The sequence below is a fragment of the Oryx dammah genome, unplaced genomic scaffold (genome assembly GCF_014754425.2).
Source record: "Oryx dammah isolate SB20612 unplaced genomic scaffold, SCBI_Odam_1.1 HiC_scaffold_1, whole genome shotgun sequence".
In the NCBI taxonomy this organism is placed as follows: domain Eukaryota; kingdom Metazoa; phylum Chordata; class Mammalia; order Artiodactyla; family Bovidae; genus Oryx; species Oryx dammah.
Window position 1 is genome coordinate 71,751,324 of NW_024070185.1, and position 16,823 is coordinate 71,768,146.

A 16,823-nucleotide genomic window follows, 5' to 3' on the forward strand; every position below is an offset into this window, starting at 1 on the left:
TGAAGTTCTTTTAGAATCTGATCCCCACCTGGTTCTTTAAGTTTCAAATCTTATCCCCGTCTCACATTCAGTGTCCTCAGCCATGCTGAACCTATAAGCTCTTTGAGATTCATGTGTGCAGTCAGCAAGTCAAGTGGACTATCTGGAATAGGAATGGGCTGTACGTTCTTCTAAAAGGCCCTGATTCTAGTTCTGGAATGATATCTGAGCATCAACAGAATCTACAGTGTTCCAGGGCCAAGGGGCAAAGTGACTTACTCAACAGACACAAGCAAGGGATCTCTTATTCCTCACTTCCCTCTCATTTTGAGTTTCTTATGTTTATTAAACAGCCAGTCACTTTATATTATAGACACACTTCATCACTTTTTTGGATTAGTTGACTGACAGTCCCTACGGAGTGAATTCTCAAAGCGATGCTGTTTCCTATCATTTGTGGCACATCAGCTACCTGTCCCACACACCAAAGCAAGGCTACCTCTAGGGATCAGAACTCTGTCTCTCATTTGCTGATTTAACAAGTATTCATTGGGCATCTCGAGTGCTGGGTATTTGTTGGGCATCTCAGACACAGTTGAATGTTCCACATCTAGGATTGAGACAGATATGGGCTCTATTATGAACCTCCAGTTTAAAGTGGCCCACAAACGACCACAAATTACAACAAGGACACAGAGTCCAGCTAAAGGGACTAGGTAGGAAATATCCATGGTCAGAGATTAGCAAAGTCCTCCCTGAGGAGATGCTATTTAAACTATGACCTAAGGGCTGAGCAGGCACCTGGCAAAGAGGCACAGTGGTGAAGAATCTGCCTGCCACTGCAGGAGACATAAGAGATGCAGGTTTGATCCCTGGGTAGGGAAGACCCCGTGGAGAAGGAAATGGCAACCTGCTTTAGTATTCTTGCATGGGAAATTATATGGACAAAGGAGCCTGGTGGGCTGCAGTCCATGAGATCGCAAAGGGTTGGACACAATTGAGCAACTGAGCACACACACACACACAAGCACAGTCTAGGCAGAGAGCTAGTCTTCGAGGAGAAAAGCAAAACCACAATAGCTTTCTTTGAATAGCAGTTTCTAAGCACTAGAGACTTTCTCTCTTCCTATGATCTAAAACTAAACATCACATCTCTGTCCAGCCTCCAGTTCTTCACCCTGTACCTGATGGATCAGTTATAACACTTGTTCAGTTTTGCAGTTTCAAATCTAAATAGACTACTCGCCTACCCTAAGAATTCTGTATAACCAAAGTCCAGCATTGGAAGTAGGATCATTTGGGTTTTTATGAAGGGATTTGACTACATGGATACATAAATATATACAGAAAAATACTTGAGTCATATGTATTCTCACCTCCAAGTCAGCACCGCAGAACACTTACCAAGTAAGCAAAAGCTGTAGTGAAATTTCCCAACAAGAGTTCAGGAACTAGCAGCCATGCGAAAATCCCCAAACTTAAGTATAAATTCTGGCCCCCACCAAAGAAAGAATAAATCCAAAACTTGATTTTTTTCCCACTTGAAGAAAAGAGAGAGACAAGTTCCAAATTATTTTTACAGTACAAAAATTTTATTTTTTGTTAGGATAATTTAAAGTTTAAAACTGAAGTAGACATATTCATTTTACAAACAAGATATTCTTTCATAAGTAAGACCATTAAAAACAGTAAACAAAAAAGCTGTCTTTACAAAAAGCTCTGTGCATAGCAACTTTATACTGTATATAACTGACAAAGCAGAAATGATAAAATGAAACTATACAGTTTGAAAATGAGACCTTACTGTACAAAAGTTAGAGAAGGGGATGGTTTTTAAACCATGCATATTGGAATGTGCAAAGAAAAACTGGGGGAGAATATGATACTGTAACAAAAAAAAGAGAGAGAGAGATAAATAATGCAGTAAAGTGTCCCTTTAAATGAAAAATCTTAACACAGCTCCTTTTACAAAGATAGGATAGAATTTGTAGTTACCTATAGAAATACTTATTTCAAGTGGCACAAAAATAACCTGGAACCAGAATGATTTAACAGCAACGACTAAAGAGAACAGAGTAGCTTTGTTTTTAATTTATTAGTACACTAAACATCATCCTTACACACATTTGTACACTTAAATAGATCTGTCGCTGCTGCAGTTCTAGCTGAATGGTCAAAGATGTCTGGTATTTAGTTACACACATTTTTCGGTGTAAAGCTACCGAGAAATTCTACAATCATTTTGAAGACAGTACTGCACTCATCTTCATGCAAGAGCAAAATTCACAGATTCTAAAAGCAATGCTACTTAAAAAAAATTTCCTTATGTTGGATTGGCTGGAATCCAGGTCTAAACATGCTTAATTTCATTCTGCCTTCACTTTTGGATGGTGGTGTGTGTCATCCACACTCTTCCTCTTCCATCAGATTTTTCACTGGGGAACGTTCCCTTGTGTGTTTCCCTGTTTTGTTTTTTTGTTTTTTTGGTGCTTTAGGCCCTGACTGTGAGGGACAGTCAGCATGATTACAAGTATGCCAGGTTTCCAAACTTGGAGTATCATGTGCGTAGAAATAATATTTGGGTCATATTGGGTAGTTCTGGAATAAAGGCAGATAAGACCATTGAGGGTTAAATAGAAGTGGGCAAATGGAAGGGAGAATTTATGACATCACCTAAACTTGGCTCAGATGTACTGAAGATGTTTTTTTCAGGAGAGCTGCATTAATTTCTAATTGGAATCCTAACCTGATACCCCAAACTTAAGTCTGTGTATAGCCTGTACTGTGGTGTCAGTCAACAAGGAGAACCCTGGCCTGGAAAAAAATGACATCCTTATTGGCCATTGAGATAAGTCTGGATATATCTCCAAGACCACACAGACTTTCAAGACTTAGCCCCATGTAAGCAGCTCCTTCAAGATTTCTCCTGCTAAGAGCTAGTCCCAGAACTTATGAGAGCCTGTCACAGGCCTAGGGAAATATGCTATTTGGAACACGGGTGCCCCTACCCTCTGACTCTGCTAAGAGTCTAGGTTTCCATTTCTTCAAATATCAGAGGAGAGAGTTAGGGCTTATAACCTGCCTCTTCCTCATCCTATCACATTCTTGCCTGGAAACTGTGTCAAGCAGGATACATAGTTTTTTCCTAGGTGAGTTTAATGCCATGAAAGCGGAAATCTGCAGAGATAAGGAAAGATGTGGACATCCTAATATTGATAAGAAGGAGTCTGAGAGACACAGTCAACTTCTTCAAACCTGCTTCTGAAGGTCTATGGGGCTTACATCTCTATGCTGAAGCAGGTCACCAAAGAGGAGGGAATGTGGGGCTCTGAACAGGAAGATTCCGCAGGGGCCAGTTGGTTGGAGAAGTCACGTGAAATTGGCTGTCTTTAAGGTGAGCCCTGCCTTTTCCTGGGGATTGCAAAGCCAGGGGTGCACTGAGACGGGAATTCTCTGCACTTCTCAGGGGAGAATGTTGGGAGCTAATGTGAATTCTTAAAAATTATATATTCACAAAGAGTGAATACCAAAAGGGACATGTAGGCTATTAGAAAGCGGACGGAGCTGGGAATGGATGGATGGGTTTGAGTATTTGTGTACGTGCAAGGACTTGCATCTTTGTCTCTGTACCTGGTTGTTCTACATAAGGAACATATTCTTGCCTGTGTGGGTCAATAAAATGATGGAAAAAGAGGGGGATGCGGGACAGGGGATAAGAGTCTAGTACGTAACTGCAGTAATAATCACACACCTTTTAAACTTGTTACTACCTGTTTGCATCACTTCCATTTTACATCAGGAAGAGAAATTCCTCTCTCTTCCAAAAAGGTCTGAATTTCTACCTCTACTTACAATAAGTTACACATTTATTTATTTAAATAATTGTAAAACATTTAAAATTTTTCCATTTTTTTGTTTTTTTTTTGTTTGTTTGTTATTTAAGGAGATTAAACTATAAGCAAACACACATACAAGCACATTTCATCATTCGATTCAGGTTTTGTTTTAACAAAGTCTTTCATGCTGGTACCCTGTTTTGTTCAATTTTTTTTTTCTGCATAAACTAAATTGGTATCTGAAAGGCTTCATAGAAAATAGAAACTTTCAACTTTTTTTTTCCTACAAAGAAAAACAAATAGTATCCAAAATATTAAGCATGAATCGTTTGCCAATTTTTTTTCTTAAATATTTTACAAACATAGGAAGGTGGTTCTCATAATGTTCGTAACAAAGAATTGCATTTCTGCTCTTAGCACTGACTATGTCAATGACATCTTTTCTCCTTGTTCCCAAGAGGGTCAGTTTGTGTAGCTACCATCAGAGCTACATGACAAACAGGAGACCAGGTTAAGAGGTGGCTCCTGGCAAAGCCAGATCAGTCCATCATGTTCACCTGGGGGCGCAACTCTCCCCAGAGAGCTCCTAGCACTTTCTTTGTTATCAGTCCATCAGAGTAAATAGTTTTGTGCTATAAGAAAGCTGTTCTTCCTCTTCTTTACATTGGGGGCACGACAAGTCCAGTCATGGCTGCAAAGAAAGAGTGGACACAAGCATGAGGCTTAGAGACTCTTTCCATTAAAGTCTAGAACCCAGAGAGAGGGGTAAGGGATGGGATGGACAGTCTGGAACAATCCAGGGTGATGGTACCTTCAGCTGATATGGGAACCCACTGCCCTCGGGTCCCAGGAGGTGCAGTGGTAAAGAACCTGCCTGCCAACGCAGGAGATACAAGAGGCTCAGCTCGATCCCTGGGTCAAGAAGAGCCCCCGCAGAAGTAAATGGCAACCCACTCCAGTATTCTTGCCTGGTGGGCTGTGGTCCAAGAGGTCACAGAGTCAGGGACACAACGGAAGTGCCTGAACACCGCACTGGTCTCGCAGACAACCCGTGAGAGGCACTGAAGCCTTAATCACTGGACGTTACACAAAGCTTCCTGCCTTACTGAATCACTGACCATAACACAAAGCTTGCTGAAATTTTGCTTCAAAGGCCAAGAATCATGTTGTATTTTATATTAATGAGTTGTATAATTGACATATAAACATGTACTAAATTGTAATATGGATATATGTGTAAGATAGTTTTCATTATTAGACTAAAATAATTTCTAGATTATACAGTTTCAAATCACTTAGCTGGAAGAGGAAAATAAATTCCAGGTGCCAAGCCTATTGAGTTACTTACAAGGCATGATTTATAACAAATCAGACTTTCTACCCATCCTGGGTTTCTATTCATTCTAGCTGAAATTTGATGAGTTTTCTAACTGGTTCATCTTCCTTTGGGGTGCACCACTATCTGGGCTTCCCTCATAGCTCAGTTGGTAAAGAATCTGCCTGCAATGCAGGAGACCCTGGTTCTATTCCTGGGTTGGGAAGATCTTCTGGAGAAGGGAAAGGCTACCCACTCCAGTATTCTGGCCTGGAGAATTCCATGGACTACAGTCCATGGAGTCGCAAAGAGTTGGACACGACTGAGCGACGTTCACTTTCACTATCTGTGATGCCCATTCACTAAGGGATGCTGATTCACTGGAACAGAAGGGCTAACTCAATTTAGCCCTAATTTAAGAGTCACCTCAATCTCTACTCTTCACCCCCAATCCCAGTGCAATGTCCAGTGCCCTAGTCCATCCAGCCCTCCTAGCCCCTAGTTCAGTATCCAGCTGGTCAAGTGGAAAATGCCTGTCTGGACGGTATCAGGTTCAAAGTATCGCTCTGATGTGAGAAATAAAGCAGCGTCAGCACAATGTAGATAAATCGCACACCAAAATGCATCCCTCTGGCCTTGGCTTTCAGGGGGTGAACCCACCGAACTTGCACATTCTTGGAACCTGGCAGAGTAGTTTCCTTGTGTCCAAATGTCACACTGTGTCTAGAACTTGATCCTTTGAGTTTTATTGTCAAAGCCTCATCTACAGGGCTTATCAAACATCACAGAAGCGTTTGGCTGGATGGTGTTCACTAGGCTTATAAGCAAATGGCCAAAATTCTTCCTGCTTCTTCTAACATCTCTCTCCACCCACTTCCTTCCTTCCTCCTTGACTCCTACCCCTCCCCTCCTCACTCCTCCTCCCTCTCACTCTACCCCTTCTCTCTATGCCAGCTTGTCTTCTCAGGCAAGATTGTCAGCCGCCTATTTCCCTGCCCATATAGCCTTTATTGAATGTTTGTGAGATCCGGATTAAGGTCTTACACAGCTAGCAAAGCCTTAATTATTTTTGCCTGTATTACTATATATTGAATCGATGTAACTTTTCAATAAAGGCAGTTCAATTCTGGACACTCCCCGATGATTTGGAGATATAGGAACTCTGGTAATTATCCCAGAGTGTAGGAGGGTTTTTTTTTTTTTTTATTCTATTTTTTTTTTCTCCTGGAGGGAGCTGGAAAATCTGGCACATAGTGCATAATATTATCTTGACAATCTATACTCATCAACTGTGAATGCCTGATAAATGAGGTGGAAGGTGGGGGAAGTGAATAGGGCACATTGAGCTCCCTGGCAGTAGGTCTGGGGCTCACGTTTTCAACTTTAACTTGTCTATTACACTTCAGCCTCATCAGCCCCTTCCTTTTCCTGCATCCTCGAGAGAGTTATCTAAAGGGCTTATTAAAAGGGCAGAGCCTCTCCGAGAACAAGATCCACTGCATGTCTGGAGAAAAACATATTTCATGGATTTTGCTTCTTCCTGGTGTCATGTTGGGCACTTGGGTGGGTGAGACTCTGACTCTGACTCGTGGTGACCCTGACTTCTTGCCAGTGTGGACATGCCCATCACACTGCTATATTTAAAATGGATAACCAATAAGGGCCTACTGTGTAGCACAGAGAACTCTGCTCAATGTCATGTGGCAGCCTGGATGGGAGGGGAGTTTGCGGGGAAACGGATACCTGTATATGTATGGCCGAGGCCCTTTGATGTTCGCCTGCAAATATTACAACATTGTTAATCGGCTACACCCCAATGCAAAATAAAAAGTTTTTTTAAAAAAGAAACTGTCACCAACAGACAGAAAGCAAAAGTTAATTGGGAGAATGCGTAACTGCACGTTGTCCAATTTCTTTTTACCTTTGACATTTTATGGGAATTGTAACAGTTACTCTTTGGTTCAGGCAGAAAGTAGGTACGGATGAATGCTGAAGAGAGGAACTACTATAATATTTCTGTCCCCAGAGAGACTAAGGGCTGCCAGAACTCAGGCTCTGGGGTCAAAATGTCTGAGTTCAAGTTCTTCAGTCACTGGCTCTGTGGTCCTGGGTGAGCTCCTTAACTAGACATGGTGATAACTGTATGACCTTTGCCTTTGGCTCAAAGGATGCTGGAACAAGATAATTCGTGTAAAGTGCTCGGTCCAGCATCTTACATGTGGGGTCCAGGCATGGTCCACGAGTCTTGGAGAGTGTTGGCTGTGCAATCTTCCTGCGGGCAACAGAAACCACCTCACCTTACAGCAGGAGCATAGAAGAACCTCCCTCTCAGCCTGTGATTTTCAGGCTCCACCTAGGACCACCTTTTCACTCTCCCACTGTCTGTCCCTAAAGAGATGGAGTATCCTGCCATTCAGCCACTGCCACCCCAGGATCCCTTCATTCAGTGGCTGTGGGCAGCACATTCAAGGTCAGCTCGGCTCTCTCTGTCTCTGCACCAACGGGACACCTGGTGTTGCTGGACCTTGAACTGCTGGTCACCTGGTCCAAATGAGGAAAAACTGGAGTGAAGCCTTCTGGAAGGCATCCTTTGTCAGCCCCAGCCTCTCTCTGCTGGGCACGTCCTTCGCTTTTCCTATTTCTTCACACATGTAACTTCTCAACAACCTTGAGAGAGAGCAATCAGTTCTCCTGTTTAACAGTCTAGGAACCCCAGGTTCTTGGATGACAGTGACTAGTATGGATGCCCCAGCATGTGGGAGGCTGAGCTCCAATTCCAGCAATATCTGATGAAGTCAAGTTCATATACAAGGACATACAGTGTAGAACAGGGAACTCTGATTAATGTCATGTTCCATTGTTCCAGCGTTCTTCCCACCGTGGGTAGTCTTTGAGGTTCTCCGAAGAATTCTCTCTTATTCCTACATACACAACTTTATATTTTCATAGTTCTTTCTAAGTTTTTTAGTCTCCAATTCCTAATTTAAGTGTCCTTTTTATTCTTTTCTCCTTCTCTTCCACCTTTTCCTTCTCCAGCCCCTCCCCATCCTCCTCCTCTGTCTTAAGGTTCAAACTACCAAGGGAATTTGGAGGGAGTTTTAAGACTCCAACCTGGAGGAGGGAAGGGCAACCCACTCCAGTTTTCTTGCCTGGAGAACCCCATGGATAGAGAAGCCTGGTGGGCTACAGTCCATAGGGTCACACAACTCCATTCTGATCAGAGGACCACAGAGGGCCTTGGGCATGCAGCCACCAGCACAGTGGGGATTCCAGGCCATGGCAGCCAGTGAAAAATTTGTCCTGGCCTCTCTGAGGGCCAAGAGCCAGGTAGGACTCCTAGGTGGGCCACCCTGGATACCAAAGACCCAAAAAATCTGAGTCAACTAGCTCTGGTCCCCAACTCAGTCCCTGAGTGAGAGAGGGGTGGCAGGTGGCAGTCAAGTTATACTTTTCTTCCTCCAAGTGAAGCTGAAAATATTGGCAAGAGTTGCCTGGAGGGAGAAAAAAAGCCATACCTTCCCTTTCCTCCTCTGACACTTGCACTCACCCTTAGCCCTTCTTGGGCCTCTCACTCCGCATTTCCCTGATGAGCCCTGTGTGGCCCCCGCCAGATTTAAGGGACATGACTAAAACCATAAGACTTGGAAAGGGGAGACATCACTGCTGAAGAGGTGGTGGGGAAGGGGAAGATGTGGCAAAAATTCAGCAATTGTTATACTTAAAATGGATAACCAGCAGGGACCTATTGTACAGCACAGGGAACTCTGTTCAATGTTATGTGGCAGCCTGGTTGGGAGCGGAGTTTGGGGGGAGAATGAATATATGTGTATGTATGGCTGAGTTCCTTCTCTGTTCACCTAAAACTAACTGTTAATCAGCTATGTTGTTGTTTAGTTGCTAAGTCCCATCTGACTCTTTGCGACCCCGTGGGCTGTAGTCCACCAGGCTTCTCTGTCCATGTGATTTCCCAGGCAAGAATACTGGAATGGGGTGCTATGCCCCACTTCAGGGGATCTTCCCGACCCAAGGATTGAACCTACATCTCTTGCATTGGCAGGCAGATTCTTTACCACTGAGTCATCCCCTATACTCCAATACAAAATATATACTTATATACTACTATATATAAGATAGATAGCCAGTGGGAATTTGCTGTATGACTCAGGGAACTCAAACCAGAGCTCTGTGACAACTTAGAGGGGTGGGTGGGAAGAGACATATGTGTAGCTATGGCTGATTCATGTTCATGTATGGCAGAAACCAACATAATATTGTAAAGCAATTATCCTTCAATTAAAAATAAATAAATTTTTTAAAACTCAGCAACTGTTCTCCTATTCCAGTCTGGAGGTAAGGCCATCATGGGGAAAGTTCTGGGCATGTCCCATCATGCTAGGCTAGAAGCCACTGGCCCTTGATGAGAGACAGGGAAGTGGAGATGTTTAGCTACAGGCTCAGCCTGCTTCTCACTGAATCTGACATCTGGATGTAAAGCAAAATATATACATGTATTTTTCCCCTTCAAATATACAGATGTTTCCAACTATTCCCATGCTGGGTGGCATGTAGACCCAGCTGCTTTGTCTCAGAAGCAAAAGAATTTTCAGGGGCTCTTCTGAGGGCTGGGTTTTCAAATCTTATTTCACAGTTCGTCTCTCAAGTCACTTGACTTCGAGGAGGCACCATCACACTCTCTAATGGTAGAAATGTGGCAGGAACATGCCATACCTCGCAGAGCCGTGCTCAGCCCCAGCTAACGAAGACACCCTCACAAGTATCCCCCCCAACACACAAGGCTCAGGATTCCCCGTGCAATCATAAAGCCACCAGGCAGAAGCAGTTCCAAGGTCAACACAGTCCATCGAGGCTGTGCTGACCTCAGAGGCTTTGATCCACGAGGGGTTACCCAAAACTTCTGCCCTCTTTAGTTTTATCCAACACCGCCTGTCGTGAATGTTTGCATGTCAAGACGCAAGGAGCAGCCTAAAAATAATGTGGGGCGTCAGGCTCCCCCAGCGCTCAGCAGTTTCCAATTTTCTCTCAAGCCATCAGCTGCTCCCATTCACAATTAGATTCTCATGTGCTCATCATATGCGTGCTACATCATGTCATATTATATTTTAGGACATCACTGCAGAACAGGTCTGATGGATGATATTAATGCTTATTCTTAGACACAGTATATCTTTCTTCCTTTCTTCTCTACCCCACCCCGATCGGGCACCTGCTATCAGTTTCACCAGCATGAAAACCAGAATTCTCAGAACTCGCTGGTTGCTTCTGATAGGTCTTGTCCATTGGTGCCATGGCACTGGGAATGCAGTGTGGGTGGCAAGCCGGTTCATGTGGCACCTGCTGTGGTGGTCAGGTACCTTAAGGGAAATAGTGACATGGTCTCGTGAAAAGCGAGGTCTGGAGGGCTTCCCTGGCAGCTCATCAGTGAAGAATGCGCCTGCCAATGCAGCAGACGCAGGTTTGATCCCTGATCCGGGAAGAACCCATGTACTGTGGTGGAACTAAGCCCATGCACCAAAACTACTGAGCCTGTGCTCCAGAAACTGGGAGCTGCAACTACTGAAGCCCGGCGCTCTCGAGCTTGTGCTCAGCAACAAGATAAGCCCTCGTACCACAGCTAGAGAGCAGCCCTCACCTGCTGCAACTAGAGAAAAGTTTGCACAGCAATGACGACCTAGTAGAGCTTTAAAAAAAAAAAAAAAAAGCAACATCTGGAGAGTCCAGACACTCCTGGAGGGTCCACATGGCTCTGTTCTTAGTTGCTCAGTCATGTCTGACTTTTTGCAACCCTGTGGACTGTAGCCCACTAAGCTTCTCTGTCCCTGGGGATTTTCCAGGCAAGAATACTGGAGTGGGTTGCCATGCCCTCCCCTCCAGGGGATCTTCCCAACCCAGGGATTGAACCCTGGTCTCCCACACTGCAGGTGGATTCTTTACCATCTAAGCTACCACCCTACCATAGTTAATTCTGTGTCCTTGCAGAGTCGTCTGAGTCCTCTATTATTCCCCCATCTTGCCCTAGGATAGAGAACTAGCCCAGTTCTACAAGCCATGCTGGTCCCACGATGAAAACACCAAAGCATCTCCTTGTAGGGAAATGGCTAGAGACACAGAAGGATGCAGGGCTGTTTGCTCTCACTTTGTGGACTCTGTGGCACATGGACCATGCTGACTCCCAAGGCGCTACAGCATGCTTACCTCTGAATCCGTTTCCGTTGCCACTGGAGCAGGCAGGCGAAGGGGAGCCTTGGGGCCTGATGACAGGGGCAAAGGCACTCTTCTGTTTGACAGCAGGAAAAACTGAAGAGGAAAACGGGAGGATGGAGGATGTGCTGGAAGATCCAACAGTGGGACTTGATGACATGACTGGAAAGCAAAGGACAGTCCTTCTTTAGAAAGAGAAAGATCTAGGAGTCTCGTTCTTTCTTCAGTACATACAACCAGTACATACTGATTGCAAAATTACACTTTCCAGGCATTGTTCCAGATTCCAGGGATTTGAGAAGAAGTTGAATGTGACAATGACCCTGCCCTGTCCCTTGGAAGGAATAGACAAATGAAACAATGAGTAGGGTCATCATCCTATTGGAGGAGCAAACATGATGCTAAGGAGATACATCCGGGCCGGGTGCTTTTCTGCCTGGAAGAGTCAGGAAGGCATCAGCAGGAGGTCATATTTGATAGGTCTTAATCCACAAGTACTGGGTTGGCCAAAACGTTTGTTCGGATTTCTCTGAAAGGTATTGTAGAAAAACCCAAACAAACTTTTTGGCCAACCTAATAGAAGCTCAACACAAGAAGATTAAGACCAACCTCTGAAAAATGATCAAGTCTACTAAAAACCAGAAACCTCTTTTTTTTTTTTTAATCCTAAAATGTAATCCTGTCTGGGAGCCATCTGCCTCCCTGGCAGTTCTCAGGGCGCCAGAGATTTGCTCTGTAGGGTAGGCATCTTCTCGGAGCATGCCATCTCTATGGGCCACTTCCTCATTAAATGTAAAAGTTTATTAACATTGAAGAAATTACCTCCCATCTCCCTCTACTTTCAGAGCTCCTGGGAAATAAAGCTGCAAGTCAGCCTCCTCTGATGTAATGTGTAGGAAAAAAACACAGCAGTATTAACATTAAAATGACTTCAAGGAAGCCAAAAGCTAACTGTTGTGATTTCCAAGAAAAATAAAGGCAACTTACACAACAAAGTGCCCCACCTCTTAATGTCAGATACTCCACCAACTTACATCATACAAGAAGATTATTTTCTTCCAGGTTCAGTTTGCTTGAAAAAGAGGTAAACTTGAGTTCACACACGTAAAATTGTTAGAGATAGCATTTTATAGTATATAGTCAAGTTTCAGGGACTCATTCTAGCATAGTGTCCAGAATTCTGAACTGTCCCAAGTCATATGACTTAGAATTACTGGAACATAATGGCAAAGGCCATAATAAAGGCTAAGAGTGCTGACTTCTACTTCATATCATCAGTAGTCCAGATAGTCCACAAGTAAATCTGAAACTGAGGACATGAACGTGAGATAATGTTTCAAGTATAAGGTGAATTTTGGAGGTCCAGTGTTCTGATGGCCTTTGCAAGACTCCATCCTCATTTTTCCCCTCTCCCTATAAACATAGACATTTGGCTGTGTTCACACAATTGCATATGCAAAGCAATAATACGGCATGCCTCCCATGCAATGTCTTTTACAGCCGATCTACAAACCAAAAAGCTTTAAAAAAAAAAAAAAGCTTTATCTAAAAACTGCTCATCCTGAAGTGGTCCTGATTTAAAGGGCAATGCAAAAGGAAGCACTGGAATACATCCCAGTCTTCAAAAGAAAAAAGTTGGTGGTATTTGTAGCGCTAGTGGTAAAGAACCCGCCTGCCAATGCACAAGACATAAGAGACAGGGGTTCGATCCCTGGGTCAGGAAGATGCCCTGGAGGAGGGCATGGTAACTCACTCCAGTATTCTTGGCTAGAGAATCCCATGGACAGAGGAGCCTAGTGGGGTCGCAGTCCACAGGATGGCAAAGAGTCAGATGCGACTGAAGCACCTTAGCACGCATGCACATGGGAGAGGGTACAGGGTTAAGCCTGGAGAATGGATTTTATTCACGGGTCCAAGTCAGCCTCCTCTCTAGCCTTGGCTTTAGCATCAGTGAAATGTGTGTGTGAGCACAGGCTGAGTGGCTGGGACCTCTCCTCTTTCTGTAAGGCACAGAATTAGAGGCCAAAGGAAAGCTCATCCGTGGAAACCCCTGATTCTGACCACCATCCAGTCTCTGCCATACCATGTGATCCATGTGGGTACCAAAATGGCGCCTTGGTTTCTGGGTCTGCAATAGCAGAATCTCCCCTCATACCGCATGAGCGAGGAGGGTTTTTGTAATGTGAATTAGGCACACATACACACATGCATACATATACTTAATTCCCCTTATATTCAGCATATGAGTCATTTCTAGTAACAGATCCTAAAGCATGCTTATTAGCATGGCCACCTCTCAGTGGGAAAGGAGTCATCTCAGATAGACTTTATGTTTACCAAGTGACATAAAACTGCTGCAGAGCTGAATAAACACAGAGCTGCAAAGTGCCCATTTAAAATATTTTAAACAAAATTTTTGCAAAATGTCAGATTATATACAAATTTAATACTTTTATAATAAAAATCCTAAAAGGAATTTTAATATGCATATGTTAGCAAACATAATTTCTATGTTTATTTTAAAAAATGCTATAAGAGCCAGAAGTTTCATTAAAATTTTTTTAAAGAAGTCTTAATATCTTAACAGACATTAAAACTTATTATAGATCTACACTAATGAAATCAGTGTTATACCAGCATAGAAATAGGCAGACAAATCCTTGGAGAAAATAGAGTCCAGAAATAGACCTGGATATACAGGAGAATTAAAACTTAATAAAGGTGACATTTCAAATTAGTGGGGAAATAAACATATAGGAACAATACACTAGCCATTTGGAGACAAAATTTAGAGTGCTTCCTCATATTAAACACAAAAATAAATCTAAATAGATTAAAGGGTTATTTTTAAAAACAAAATTATATAGGAGCTAGTAGAAAAATGAGGAAGTTATATAATTTAACTCATCTTTTCCACCCCAAAGCCTAAACAGAACATCATAAGATAGATTTTTCATGTAACAAAAAATTTCTATAACACATACAGAAAAGGCAAATGACAAATTAGGAAAAATATTTTTCATAATTTATTTAGATATATTCAGATCCTCAGTAGCTAATAGGTTTTTATAAACTAATCAGAAAACATCCCAATAGAAAAATAGGCAAAGGACATGAAAAGAAATGTCACAGAAGGAAAAATGAAAATAACCAAAAGGTCTTTATAGACCTATAAATGGTCAGACCAATTAGTAATCAGATGCAAATTAAAACAGTAATGAGATGTTATTTTCCACTTGCCAAATTGATAAAGATTAAGAAAAAATTAAGAGGGCAGGGAAACAGATACCGTCCTTTTCTAAGGGGAGTGCTAACCTCTCTGGAGGAACTTTGGTAATATGTATCAAAGTGTTTGAAAACCTCCATGTCTTTTAACCCAGTAATTTAATTTCCAGAAATTAATTCCAAGGAGGTAATCATAAATGTGCAAAAAAAAAAAAAATCCAAGGACATTTTTATAATCATGAAAAACTGGGAAATAAGTGAAATATCTAGCAATAGGATAAACTATATTAAATCCATCAAATGGAACACTATGCAAATGTTAAAACTAAGATTAGAGAAGAATATTTAATGGCATGGAAAGATATGCATCCTCAGATGAGTAAAGCAGAATACATAATAATATAGACCCACTTTTACTTTTTAAAAAAACATACAAAGCAAAAGTGTAATAGGATGTGATAGGCATCCTTTTTTTTTTTTGGCTGCACCACGTGGCTTGTTGCATCTTAGTTCCATGATCAGGGACTGAACCTGGGCCCTCCTCAGTGAGCGATCGGAGTCATAACCACTGGACTGCCAGGGAATTCCCACATCCAAATTTTTAATGACATTATCTAGCGGACAGGATTGTGAAAATTCTTGAATTTCTTCCTTTTACTCATCCATATTTTCAAATTTTTCTATAATGAATGTGTATTACTTTTAATGTAGCAGAAAACAATAAAAGCTGTTAAAAGAAACAAATGGGAAAATCTCTTACTTCTTTGGGAAAAAATAATACAATCCTTAGCAATAGACAAAATAGCTTTCCTGACATTAACATTTCTCTTCAATCTAAGGCTTAACTGCCTGTAAACAAGGTTAACTGTTAATCTTTCTGCTACAAAAAAAGCAAAGCACCAATAAATTTACAAATTCCTGGGAAAACCTCACTGATTGTAGTTAACTTTGCAATATAAACATCACTCCTAATATCTGTTTTCCATTCTTAGAACACAGGTCTATATCACTGATAAATTTTATGGAGCCTAGCTTCATATCTGTGACTTTGAGAATTTTGTCATTTTTCTTCTACTCTCTTTTTCATTGATCTTATGGCAGAAGCCCATTAGCTGTGCATCAGAGCAGATGCTGCAATTTTCAGAATATATCTATCCATGACTGCAAGGCTTACTTTGAAAGTTACCACTGGTTACCTCTGCAAAGAAATAAAGTGTGTCATTTTGTTTTCTTTTTTATCTAGAAATGCTTTTCAAAGCATCTATAATGAGGTTACAATTGTCATTTTGTTCAGTTGCCAAGTCATGTTCAACTTCTTGTCATATGATTTTTCCCCCCTTTCTGAAGAAAAAGACAATAGAAACACACCAAAGTCTTAACACGGTGTTTCTGTTGTTTGTTTTGTTTTAATGGTAGGAGTAATGCTTTCTTTTAAAAGCTATTGTCAGGACTTCCCTGGTGGTCAAGTGGTTAAGAATGCACTAGCCAATGCTTGGGACACAGGTTGGATCCCTGATCCAGGAGCTATGATCCCACATGCCTTGGAGCAGCTAAGCCCCGTGAGCCACCGTTATTAAAGCCTGCACTCTAGAGCCCGTGGTCCACAGCAAGAGAAGTCACTGCAATGAGAAGCCTGTGCACCACAGCTAGAGAGTAGCCCCTGCTCATCACAACTAGAGAAAGCCCAGACAGACCCAATGCAGCAAAATAAATGAATAAGTGTTTTTAAATAATAATATAATAAAAGCTATCATCATCTGTGTTCTAAATGTTCTACATAATCATTTAATACTCTACAATAGAAAAAAATGTCTTGATATTTACTTTTGAAAATATGAAAACCCTGAGGCCGGGGGCATAGTCCAAGACTATGTATGTAAGTGAAGCAACAGTCCCTGCGGAGCTCAAACTGGGTGCTCTGTGATGACCTAGAGGGGTGGGATGGGGTGAGACTTCGGAAGGAGGTTCAGGAGGGAGGGGACATGTATATACTGATGGCCGATTCATACTGATGTATGGCAGAAACCAACACAATATTGTAAAGCAATTATCCTCCAATTAAAAATAAATAAATTTTTAAAAAAAGAATCCCTGCGGACAGGTTGGATTCTGTCTGTATGGATCCTGTTTCAAACTTGGCACTGCTTGGTAACTATTTAACTTTGGAAGAAGTGGTTCCCTTGGGAGTTACAAGCTTGCTGAGTAGAACATCTTTGGAGACACCAGTATGTACCGTTTTAGGAAAGTTG

At 42.1% G+C, this 16,823-nt stretch overlaps 1 protein-coding gene across 2 annotated transcripts in view; it reads right to left on the reverse strand.

Moving 5' to 3' along the window:
• Positions 1-1,549: 1,549 nt before the first annotated feature.
• The window catches only part of EBF2 (EBF transcription factor 2), a 221,146-nt gene continuing 205,872 nt past the window's right edge, over positions 1,550-16,823 (reverse strand). For both annotated transcript variants that reach the window (XM_040243332.1, XM_040243325.1), the window contains 2 exons: positions 11,344-11,511; positions 1,550-4,506 (listed from right to left, as the gene is read on the reverse strand). In XM_040243332.1, the coding sequence (XP_040099266.1) occupies positions 4,475-4,506; positions 11,344-11,511 (200 nt within the window). In that variant the 3' untranslated portion in view covers positions 1,550-4,474. The remainder of the gene's footprint in view (positions 4,507-11,343; positions 11,512-16,823) is intronic.